The following is a 13064-nucleotide window of genomic DNA, read 5'->3' on the forward strand; positions in this document are numbered from 1 at the left end:
ACAAATTTTATAAGAAAAACATTAATATAAGAATTAAGCTACGGCTTTTCCTTTGAAATCCAAGATTTTCTAAGGGACTAGATTTCCATATATTAGTGGTGTCCAGCCCATTGTTCTACACCAGAGACAGATACAACTAATGCAACAATGTGCCCTTGATACACCTATCTTGGGTCCATAGCCAGATCAAATGTTGCACGTAATGTTTTTTTTTCAATCTGGTTCTTGGACCAGTCCAGTGCCACAATTTATGTTTAGAAATCTATGGTATCAGTTTACTTTTGGTATTTCACCATCATGCCAGACGGGCAAGCGTTCGAAAAAGTAAAACCAGCCCATAAAATAGTTCTATAAATGTAAATGTGGCCTTATTTTGCATAATGTGTTAATAAAAATATCACAGTTCAGTTATATAGATTACATAAAATATACGATTTCTGCCTAGACATAACGTCCGTAGTTGTCCTCACATCACCCCTTGTAATGCTCCGAACCAGAGAATGTACATGCACTGATCTGAACGTAATTTACTTGCGTCATCGACCATAAAGTGCCTACAACAGCTGTCAAAACCATATGTTAAATAAAGCAGTAATGCATACTCACCTACTCCTGGATCTTTTGAACAATCCATGCCATTTTTTATAGTTTTATTGACTGGTGGAGAACTTGTTGCAGAATTCGGTTGCTCCTCAGCTACGTGAGCCTGGCTGTGTTCCCCTGAAGAGGAGCTTGAGTTGGGAAGCTCTCCGTTACAGTTTGCAGACCTAACATTTGGCAAAGAACCTTTCACTGGAGAAGCTGGATCTTTGTCAGATTTCTTCAGTGTCTTGACTTTAGTTGGTGGGTTGGAACTCCCATTTGTCAGTTTGGGCCTAGTTCCCATCCTTATAGAAGAAGCCGGTTTTGGTGTGCTGGTAGAATCTCCTTTGGAAGCACTGGTTTCAGTTTTGGATTGGTCATTATTTTCTATTTTGGCTTTTAAACCGATTTTTGGTCTGGCCGTAGCTATTTTTTCTGTTGATTTTGTCTCTTTAACGCCTTTTGCTACAACTTTCTTTACTTCCTTTCCTTTTACATCATCCTCTTTTGCTTTTCCGGATGAATTCCTAGTTATGTGGCTTGTGTGCCCTGAGGCGCCTAATGAATCAGATTTCATCTTCCTGTTACTGGATAAAACCCTGTCTGAAAGCCTCGTATTCTCAGTTGTCCGATATTCTCCCAACTTCACACTTTTAGATCGGGTTGGCTGTAATGAAGTAGAAATAAATGAGTAAACCATATTTACATATGTGAACTAGTGATTTTTTATCAAGATGTCAATTGAGGTTTCATTGATCACAATTGGTCAACATGACATCCCACAAACCAAGACTATAGGCCCCGTCTCACTAAGCGACTTACCAGCGATCCCGACACCGATATCAAGGTGTCAGGATCGCTAGTAAGTCGCTATGTGATCGCTGGTGAGCTGTCACACAGACAGCTTCACAAGCGATCAGCACAGCGATGCCGAGCGCCCGGCATCGCTGGCCATCCTGTGAAAAATAGAATAAAAATAAAAAATATAGTTATTCTCACCTTCCGACGTACCGTTCAGCCATCCTGCCTCTCGCCACGCTCCGGTCCCAGTGATCCTTTGCACGAATGACCGCGAGATGTCACGGTCTCGCGGTCATTCGTGCAAAGGATCACTGGGACCGGAGCGTGGAGAGAGGCAGGATGGCTGAACGCGACGTCGGAAGGTGAGAATAACTATATATTTTTTTTTTTTTATTATTTTTTACACCTGATCGCTGGTCTCCCGCTGTCACACACAGCGATGTGTGCTGGCCAGCGGGAGACCAGCGACCAAAGAAATGTCCAGAGATTTCTTGCAGCGATCAGCGATACCGGCAGGGGGGCCGCTCGCTGATCGCTGTCACACACAGCGATCTCGCTGGTGAGATCGCTGTTACGTCACAAAAGTTGTGACTCAGCAGCGCTCTCGCTACAGAGATTGCTTAGTGAGACGGGGCCTTATGACAACAGCAGTCAACATAACATCCCACAGACCAAGATTATGACGACAACAGTAGTCAACATGACATCCCACAGACCAAGACTATGACGACAACAGTAGTCAACATGACATCCCACAGACCAAGACTATGACGACACCAGTCAACATGACATCCCACAGACCAAGACTATGACAACAGAAGCCACCTTGGATTTTGCTCCACTTATTAGGAGATTCTCTGAGCTATCCTGGTATTAGGACACAGGTCACAATCTGCAATGTTGTCAATAGGGCATAATCCTTTATTATTGTTTTGCAGAATTTCAACCCCAGCACCTGCCTTTTATCTTTAAAGAGATTTTCCAAAACACTCCTCCCATATTTCCTCTATGCACCAAATTTGCAAATTATTTCTTATAACAAAGATGTCACGCTCCTTAGATTAGCATTACAAATCACATCACAAGGCCCGGAACTCAATATCATAACTTCCTGTGACGTTGTATTTTTCGCACTGATTCCTGGTTTTCCAGTCTTTTAAAAAGGACATCTCACTGGTCACCTGTCATCAGTGTTGAGGGCAGTGCAGACTTAAGATTGGCATTTAAGGGTATATTCAATTAATTTTTTTTTAGGCAAATTATGCCTGGAACCCACCTGAAAAGGCGTCGCGAAACCACCACAAATAATGAACAAAATGTGCAGCAATGTAAAAACGGCACTGGTGTGCATATGTCCAGTCCTGGGACACTATAATTAACCATTGTGGGGTTTATAAACCATAGGAGGCTACAAGAAGTAACATAATAATTCTTCAGGCAGCTTCTGAACAAACTTGACTGTATAGCTGAAAGTTTAGGTAAAAGGTGACAGTGACTGGGAAGCCACAAAAAACAATGGAAAAAAACACTTCAGGGTCAAGACTGCCAGCTGTAACAGTTTACAGCATGTGAATTCAGTCTAAGGCCATGCTTATGAGGCTTTATTGGAGATTTTCACAGGATCCGTATGCTTGGGTGCAGGCATTCCTAAGGATTGTGGTTAATTATAATATAACTTTTTACCATTTGTGATCAGGTCTTTATTATGATAGCCCTGATATCTGCACATTTGTCTCAGATTGAGTTTTATTACATACCCGTACCCATTAACTGCAGTACAAACATCTCATCCTGTTTTATTATATTTATATACCCTACCTATGGATGTTAGCTTTCAAGGCTAGAGTTTCGCCAATTTTATGCTGTAGTATTTGATATGTTTTTAGAATGATTTCATATCATATTTACAATAAGTGTGACACCATTTCTGGAGGGATATATCATTTGGATGTGCATACTTTATGATTTGTATGGTCCTTTGTAAATAGGTTTTCTTGTAGAATCCATATGGGGTAACATCTCTACTCATTTTAGGGCATGCTGTGGACTTCTACATGTGTATCAAGTTGTGGATTGTGGACTGCAAAATTCGCCTGCAACACATGTAGATTTTTTTTTTCCGCCACAAAACGGGAAATTTAAAGTTATTTTCTACTTATAACAGGTGGTCCAAAAAAGTAGGAAAAAAATCAAAACCCAACTGTTCAAAATGTAGTGTTCTAGTAATTTAGCTTCAAATGCATTTGGTATCCACACTCTATGAGCTGTCACACCACCCTCATTGCAAATCAAGGCATCAATACCATATAAAAGGTCGCAAGAACATGCTGCTCTCTCGCTCTAATATTATATTATATATTCGAGAGATCGAAGCACACATAAAATGCCCATACATATTTGGATAAGTGCAGTCCAGCCTGCAGGCATCATATTATAGAGCAAGGGGAGCAGAGCCAATTGAGGCCTCATTCAGACGTCTGTTTCAGGTACACATTCTATCCGCAGTTTTCACAGATATAACATGTACCCATAATATTCTATGGGGCTGTTCATATGTCTTTTTTTTCTTTTTTTTTTTTGCGCAGACTGGGGGTCTGTGCAAAACTCATGAAGACTTGTTTGTTGTTTACCGGCATCATATACGAAAAGGGACTCTGAGTCCATGAAAATCAGTCCGTGAGTAACACTAGATAGGATAGGGGAGGCTTTGTAAACCATTTTTTTATCCATATGTGAAAAACACTGATGGTAAAAACTGACCGAACACAGATTAAACTCGCATCCAAGACATTGATGGCACTCGTAACTTTTTTTGTGAACAAACAAGGATGTCTGACTGAAGCCTGATAGATGGTTTTGGGAGAAAAGATGTAGGATAACCTGCTGTTTAAACCTCTGCTCATTCTGGGACTTTTCAGCCCAATGGGCAGGCATATCAGTGATCGACAGCTGTCTATGTGTAAGTGTGCATAGAGAGCGCGCCATAAGTCACTGACCGCACCGAACATCCCAGGAACAGCAGAGGAATAAATGATGAAGACATTAAATTATGCTGAATCTTTTCTCACAAAACTATATATCAATCTGTTCAGCATCACCCCCGCTGCTTTAACACAATGCATTTTCATTGTTACAGGTCCCCTTTAAGGTTTCCAGTCAGTGAAGAGAACAATTCTAATAATTGTTCACCGAGAGAAGTCAATAGATTTTCCTCCAGTCAGGAGCAGGAGTGGAGACATTACAGAGACCACTAGTGCCCATTCCTTCAGAATACGGAGCACATAATACTGTTCTATCGTATTAGGACACATTTTAAATATTAAAAGGGTTTGCCTGAAATAGAAATAAAAAATCATGAATAATTTACTTAATACCTTGAGTTAGTAAAAATCAAACTTGTTTTGCCTAGGGAGGTAATCACTATAGTACATTAAAATGGCCACGGTCTTGTTACACTGACAGAAACCTGTCCTAGAATAGTAATAGAACACGTGCCTGTGAGCATGTGCAGTTGGAAGCTCTACTGCTGTAACCTGGAGATCACCAGTATTAGGTCACAACAGCCAGGCTTCCTCCTGCACATGCTCAGAAGCACCAGGCCAATCCTAACATTCTAGGAGAACTTTCCATCAGTGTATAAGATGGCACCCATTTTAAAAGTAGCAAAATGATTGACTTCCTATACAAATCAAGCATGACATACTAATTAAATAGTATTTATTAGGAATTTGCTTAATGACATTTTCTTTTCCGCTATACCCAGAGAAACCCCTTTAAGCCTGTATAATAACAGACAATACTTTGCCCTATAGCTAAAGATCTGCTCACTGCACATGGCAAACAGCAGCAAAACTATTGTAACACAGAACACCGAAGAGCTATAGAAATGAAATTGTGGGAAATGGTCACAAGTTTTGCTATAAACTGACACTTTGTCCAATAAAATTTTCACTAAAACTACAATATAAATAAGTGAAATAATTATCACTATTTCACATATATACACACACGTACCATTTCTGCACATCGCATCTAGATAAAAAAAAAAAAAACACAGCTGACTTTAGTCCTACCTGTGAACTCGTGAACGTGGGTTTCTTTGCGAGTCTTCTATCATCCCCTTTGTCAAAGGCAACTAGATTGAAAAAAACAAAAAAAGACACTTATTGTATGCAGAATACCGGCATGAGCAGATGCCATAACACCATCAGGTTTGGCTATGGAAATACTGTATTTACATGTCCTCATTTTCCAGAAGGAATGGATTTAGACAAATATCCAATGAAAACATTACTGGAGTGGAGCCAGGATCTTCTGGGAAATCATGCACCATTTTTTTGCTCTCTGATTCACAATACCATGCTGCAAGCGATTCACCTCCGCGATGAAGGCGCCTGATACAGCAGCAGTCTGTACTGCAGTAAAGGCACATGAGTGGCTTCTACTACACTGGATTAGCTGCTGACATTTCTTCTGGGAAATCCATGCAGGAGAACGGAAGTGATAACATGAGAGCGCTGATTGATGAAGCAATTATAAACCGATTCCATCAGCCATGCACAAAAATAATATGTGCAGCTTGCATTATACATGACATTGACGTGCAGATTGGATTTGCTTCTGTGCCGGTATTCTAAACTGCACGTTATCATTCTGCTACAACATATACACACATACATATATTTAAATATAATAATAATAATAATAATAATAATAATAATAATATTATATATTTATTAAAGGTCATATTGCTGATTTAATTAAAATAAAAAAAAAAAAAATAAAAAAAAAAAAAAAGAGTAGGAGACCGCTCATCCCTGAGCATGGAGGGCTTAGCGTACATGATGCACAATTTCTCATTAATGTTTTCTGACACTTGAGCACACACAGGGTCATCACTCTGCTGACGCCTCAGATTTAACCATTTTACTTCCCTTGAGTGAGACTTTTCCTACATACATCTACCCGACAGAAAAATAAAAAAAAACATAAAAAACACACTCGTGTACAAAGGAATGAGCAGATGCGATGCAGCTTGGACGGATCGCTTTGATCGGGAGGTAGATGATTGCACGAGACATCTTTCTTTGTGCTGGTTAAAAGCAAAGCAACGTTGGGTTGGGTTCAGCCGCTCATTAACTGTAAGCTGGAAATTAAACTGCGGATGTAATTTATGCAAATACTGTGAAAACAGCCAGACGAACAAATAAATTTTTACATTTCGATGCAATATTTTTTTTTTTTTTAAATAAATTCTGTGATCGCTACTAGCATAAACACACGAGAATGCAAATCCACAAACCTGCTTGTATTTGGTCCTGGTCGCTTGGCCGCATCAATTTCCAGCCTTCTGTGTGCCGTACAGCAAAAAAAGACTGGACCAGGAAGCTCCACAGCTTATCACGCAGAGCCTGGATCTTGCACGTAAAAACCTATGTTCAAGCAACAAATCAGCAGCTGTTCAGAAGCTCATTTCTATGGCAACCAGTCATTATATTCCTCGCTCGCCGAATCTACTTACTCCCCGAGCAATGTCAGTGATGTCACCACTTTGACTGTACTGCCTACTGCTTTACCAATGGCTCGCCTTCCTGCAGCACTGAATCCCCAGACCAGTGCGAATGTGAAACTGCTGGTGACAGACGGGAGGAAACGCCATCTTATACAAACACGCAGATTTTCTTCGCTGGCAGCTTTCTGCCGGCTGGCTGCAAAGTCAAATCCTCCTGGGAGTAACAGTGAATGTGATCAGGTGTCCGACACTTGTTTGTTTCGCTCACGATGCGGCAGATTTACCTACGTCGCCTTCTGCAGATACCTCTACCGTAATGTAACCCATTAAATTATTTTTTTGGTCATTTTTTTTACAAAATATTCATGGTAAGGCTTTAATAAATGGAAGAACATTGAGTACAATGCCGCCCGAATGTCTTGTTCTAATTGAGTTTGATGAATCCCATAATCTATTTATCACTCGAGCCTCTGGGCTGCGCTGCCATTTACTGCACTGACTCGCAGCATGGAAGAGGTTAATTACGGAAGCTTTTACCCAGTCTCTGCAGAGCTGGGATCTCGCTATAGTACCGCATGCCATTTAAAGGGAAAGCGCTCAAATGAGTTTTTTTTGTCGTTCACCGATACATTTAGACAGATTCATAAAGCATAAAGATTATGGAGTCTAATTACTATTTGGACTAAATATCTTCAATGGAGTGTCAGGATTATTTTTTTATTTTTTTTTTATAATAAAATGGCCATAGTAATTTATATGTTAAATGCGAAACGGTGCTAAAAATATAGTTAAACGTCTGCAAGTAAATTATTATTTCATATCACTCTCACAGTTTTGCTAGTTTGAGATCAAAATCGGTCACAAATATTGATGGCTCTGGTCTGTCACCCTTTTCTCAGTGTTTGCAGCTGGTCATACATCTCATTTTTTCTGCATTGCAGTCTATTTTGCACAATGGATGCGGTCACTTTATGGAAAAAGAAAAAAAAAAAAAAAAGGCAATGCAATAAAAAAAAAAAAAGAAAAAATGAAGGCAGGGAAGGGAGCAAAATAGGACAAGGTAATAATATCTGTGAGACATTGTATTGCAGAATAAAATGCGGATAGCGACTCCTCGTGTAGTGGTGCAGAGTCTCTACACACCACACATATGGCTGTGCTGTGTGAAGGCGAGGAGAGGGTTTCCACCTCCCATGCTGTACATTCCTGACCGGCTTGTCAACGATCCATAAAATCGCAGATTCCCTACACATGAACCAGCGCCACACACTACAGGTGGCACAGTCAGTGCAAAGTGTATCCTGACGGGCCATGCATTCTCATGGACTGCAGCTGTCACTCCACAGTTAAAAATCAATCTACAAGAAGTGCGTGTGGCCCAAGCCTTCTAAAAGGCACATTGTGTGCGCTAATCGCCCACATTAACCATTTAATGACAGATGACACTGCGCTACGATCAACGAGACTCAGACACATGAAGTTTAACTTCTACTGGCATTTTAAATGGTTAAAGCTCTGAAACATAATTATTAATATACAATAATAAAACAAAAGGGCTACGTGCACACGTTGCAGATTTGGTGTGGAAAATACGGCACATTTTACAATACCAGCAAAACAAATGAGATTTCTTAATTCTCGTGCACACTGTTGCTTAATTTTTCCATGCCGATTTGCAACAGATTCTAAGGGTAGGTGCACACGTTCTGGAATTGGCAGCGCTTTGGACTCTGCACATGTCCGCTGCGTCTAAAGCGCTGCCGGTTATTGAACACAGGTGAATCCGCGTGTGATCAGTGAACCGTGCGGATTCACTGCATCCAATACATTGTATGGGTGAGATTTAAATAGATATGCTGTGGTCTGAAAAGACGCACCGCATGTCAGTCTCCGCGGGCGTCTCTGGACGCATAGTGGACATGGGATTTCTTGAAAGGTCATCCGCTATGCTGTAACATCTGGACGCTGTAGGTTGGACGCCGCACAAGTACGCAGCGTCCAACCCGCAGCGTTACTGATCGTGTGCAGATACCCCAAATGTGTCAACTCTTGCAGCGCATTTTGCCCATACTGATGAGTGGGAAAAAAATGCACATGTCAAAAAGGGCGATATTTTACACAGCATTTTTCCTGCCAACACATCAGGATTTCTGAACACACTGAACGTGTGCACATAGTTCAGCTATTTTTCTGAGAATAGAAAATGCAGCCAAATGTGGATACTGCAGACTCTTTGGGAGCCGAATCTATAATTGTCAATAGGGTAAAACAACAGTAATAAAAACCCAATTCAAAACAAGTGGGTCCTGTTTTTTTTTGTCTTTCAGTTTCCCTATGCATGCCATTTGGGAAAAGTTATCCTTAATAAAAAAAAAAAGTTGTCAAACAGTGGCATAAACTCCATGCATTTTTTAGGTCTTTTTTTTCCCCAATATGGAGGGAGTGCTGCAACTTTCTACCATGCTACTTGCCAGCAGATACTACCTTGCAGGTTTGCTTTTTGGAAAACTATATTCAGCCAACGTACCGTATGTGTACATGATGTCTATCAGGTGAATTCTTCACTCAAAATAATAAAGATATGCACAGCAAGTCGTCCCTCCATACAAATGCATATGTTCAGCCTTTTGAACATCTTTAAAAGGCTTCAGGTATCTAAAACCACCAAGTAGCAAAAAGAAGTGACCTGACCACTTAGAAAACAACCGAAAAAATGACACAAAAGATATTTCCGGAAAAGAAACACCAGAGATTCCTAAAGCATCTTCTGCTTGAAAAACTGTGGGTTGACCCGAGTTTAAATAGAAGTCAGGTGCATAAATTTACATGGCTTGTGCCACATTGGCACATTCATTTTTTTCCCCCCTCATATTTGAAAAACTTGTTTTTTTATGCATGCTAGATCCATTTTTTGGTCTATGTGAGAAAAAATAGAAGAAGTTTTTCAAAGCTTCTCCTATTAACGAGATATATATAGCTATATCCATCTATAGATAATATAATGTGTGTATATATATATATATATATATATATATATATATAATCTATAACACACACCCATTAGGGTCACTTAGAAATTTCCTTATTTTTGAAAGAAAAGCACAGTTTTTTTTTTCCAATGATGCTAACATTAAATGATTCAGAAATACACTCTATACGTTGTTAATGTGGTAAATGACTATTCTAGCTGCAAACATCTGGTTTGTAATGCAATATCTTCATAGGTGTATAGAGGGCCATTTCCAGCAACCATCACTCCAGTGTTCTTATGGTACTTTATGTTTGTTAACTGTGTAAGAAGGTTAATGGATGGTTAGAATACCCTTGAAAACCCTTGTGCTGCAAGTATGTTAGCACAGCTGAAAACAGTTTGGCTGATTAGAGAAGCTATAAACCTGACCTTCCTTTGAGCTAGTTGAGAATCTGTAGCATTACATTTGTTGGTTTCATTAAACTCTCAAAATGGCCAGAAAAAAAGAACTTTCATGTGAAACTCGACAGTCTATTCTTGCTCTTAGAAATGAAGGCTATTCCATGCGAGAAATTGCCAAGAAACTGAAGATTTCCTACAACGATGTGTACTACTCCCTTCAGAATAGAGCACAAACAGGCTCTAACCAGAGTAGAAAGGAGAAGTGGGAGGCCCCGCTGCACAACTGAGCAACAAGACAAGTACATTAGAGTCTGTAGTTTGAGAAATCGATGCCTCACAGGTCCTCAACTGGCAGCTTCATTAAATAGTACACGCAAAACGCCAATGTCAACGTCTACAAAGACGAGGCGACTCTGGGATGCTGGCCTTCAGGGCAGAGTGGCAAAAAAGCCATATCTGAGACTGGCTAATAAAAGGAAAAGATTAATATGGGCAAAAAGAACACAGACATTGGACAGAGGAAGATTGGAAAAAAGTGTTATGGACAGACAAATCCAAGTTTGAGGTGTTTGTATCACACAGAAGAACATTTGTGAGATGCAGAACAACTGAAAAGATGCTGCAAGAGTGCCTGACGCCATCTGTCAAGCATGGTGGAGGCAATGTGATGGTCTGGGGTTGCTTTGGTGCTGGTAAAGTGGGAGATTTGTACAAGGTAAAAGGGATTTTGAATAAGGAATGCTATTACTCTATTTTGCAACGCCATGCCATACCCCGTGGACAGAGCATGATTGGTGCCAATTTCATCCTACAACAGGACAATGACCCAAAGCACACCTCCAAATTATGCAAGATCTATTTAGGGAAGAAGCAGGCAGCTGGTATTCTGTTTTGGAGTGGTCAGCGCACTCACCAGATCTCAACCCCATTGAGCTGTTGAGAGCAGCTTGACCGTATGGTACAAAAAAAGTGCCCATCAAGCCAAACCAACTTGTGGGAGGGGTTTCTGGGAGCATGGGGTGAAATTTCTTCAGATTACCTCAGCAAATTAACTGCTAGAACGTCAAAGGTCTGCAATGCTGGAATTGCTGCAAAGGGAGCATTCTGTGACGAAAGTAAAGTTTGAAGGAGAATGTTATTATTTCAAATAAAAATCTTTTTTTCGAACCTTGTCAATGTCTGGACTAGATTTTAGATTCATTTGGCAACTCATTTGATTAATAAAAGTATGAGTTTTCATGGAAAACACAATTGTCTGGTTGACCCCAAACTTTTGAAAGGTAGTGTGTGTGTGTATATATATATATTATATACTATATAATCGTCTAATTCTGTCTGTCTGTATCGGAAATCCGGCGTCGCTGATTGACCGCGACCAGTCAGTGACAAGTGCAGTCCTGACGCAAATTGGCGTGGAATTCAAACAACGCACGCCACCGCTATCGTTGGGAGATCTGCGGCGCTAGCCGCTGATCTCCCGAAGGTTGCCGCGGGTCATCTCCTGCCGCATGGAGGTCAACGGCGACGAAGCCGGGAGATGACCGGCGCAGCGCTCAATGCGCAGATGGTACCCAGGGTCCGGAGGAGAGGAGACTCTCCTCCAGGTCCTGGGTACCATAAACCTGTAAAAAATAGAATTAAAATAAAGAATAGTGATATACTCCCCTTCTGACGGCCCCCGGACTCTTTCCCTCCTCTCATCACGCGCCCGGCATCTTCCGGTCCCAGTAACCGCTGATGACGTTGCGCTCTCGCAAGAGCGATGTCATCTCCTGTCCTTCGCGCTAAGCATTACTGGGACTGGAAGATGCATAGGCAGCATCAATAGTAAAAAGTTGTTCGCAATTGTCAAACACTATGCTTGACAAGTGTGACCAACCTGTCAATCACATTCCAAGCGATGCTTCAAATCGCTTGGAATGCGCTTGAATTCCGCACGTGAAAAATGCATGTTTTCCGCGGGAAACACATGCAAATTCACATGCGTTTTTCCCGCGGCGGGAGTTGCAGAAATTTCCGCAGCATTTCTGCAACGTGGGTACTTAGCCTCAGTGTGACACACAGCAGCGACCAGGCCCCCGCTGTGAGATCGCCAATCGCTGTGGATCGTCCTGGATCATCTTTTGAACGTCGGTCTCCCGCTGGCCATATTCTAGAATACCAGATGCGTTAGGATCGGGCCACCATCTAGTATGATTGACAAGCTGACGTTTAGGGTACATACTACACACGTTTGCTTTTTTCTGCATTCAATTTGGTCATTTGATACAAAATATGTAAATTGCTAAAATGATTTTTAGCCCCCAAACCCAAGAATTTAAGTAAATATTATAAGAAACCAAAATATACCCAAAAATTGGGTAACCCTTTTAATAAGGGAAAAAAAGGAAGGGAATTTTATTTGAATTCATATTTTAAAGTTTTTTTTCCATACATTACTCACAAAAAATTAGGAATATTTGTTTTTCGAGTGAAATTTCAGGATGATCCTAAAATGAATTCTAAACTTTTTCAGATGAATTAATGTGACTGACAAGAAGAGTCTGCATGAACAGAAAAGACTAAAGCTGCTCATGCATTGCTAAGGCTCTAAAGGATCCTCACCAGGTGACAGATCAGAAGTAGTTCTCGCTTCTCTTACTCAGCCCTGTACTCTCACCCTTGTTTTAGTCCAGCTAGGGTTTGCTGTAGGTGTAGTTGAACTCCTATCACTTCGTACAGATACAACCTCCATTTACAGCTGCCTTCTCTACTACAAGGTATAATGTAGCGCCTTAATTCTTCATATATAACTCA

The 13064-nt window shown here is 40.7% G+C and overlaps 1 protein-coding gene across 1 annotated transcript in view; it reads right to left on the reverse strand.

The window, feature by feature from the left end:
- BTBD8 (BTB domain containing 8) overlaps positions 1-13064 on the reverse strand; it is a 118214-nt gene that overhangs the window by 21895 nt on the left and 83255 nt on the right. The window contains exons 12-14 of the mRNA XM_073571461.1: positions 6686-6815; positions 5457-5518; positions 607-1249 (exon numbers count right to left, since the gene is read on the reverse strand). Of these exons, the coding sequence (XP_073427562.1) occupies positions 607-1249; positions 5457-5518; positions 6686-6815 (835 nt within the window). The remainder of the gene's footprint in view (positions 1-606; positions 1250-5456; positions 5519-6685; positions 6816-13064) is intronic.

Source organism: Dendrobates tinctorius, unplaced genomic scaffold (assembly GCF_039654945.1).
Source record: "Dendrobates tinctorius isolate UK_male_01 unplaced genomic scaffold, ASM3965494v1 ptg000029l, whole genome shotgun sequence".
NCBI classification, from domain to species: domain Eukaryota; kingdom Metazoa; phylum Chordata; class Amphibia; order Anura; family Dendrobatidae; genus Dendrobates; species Dendrobates tinctorius.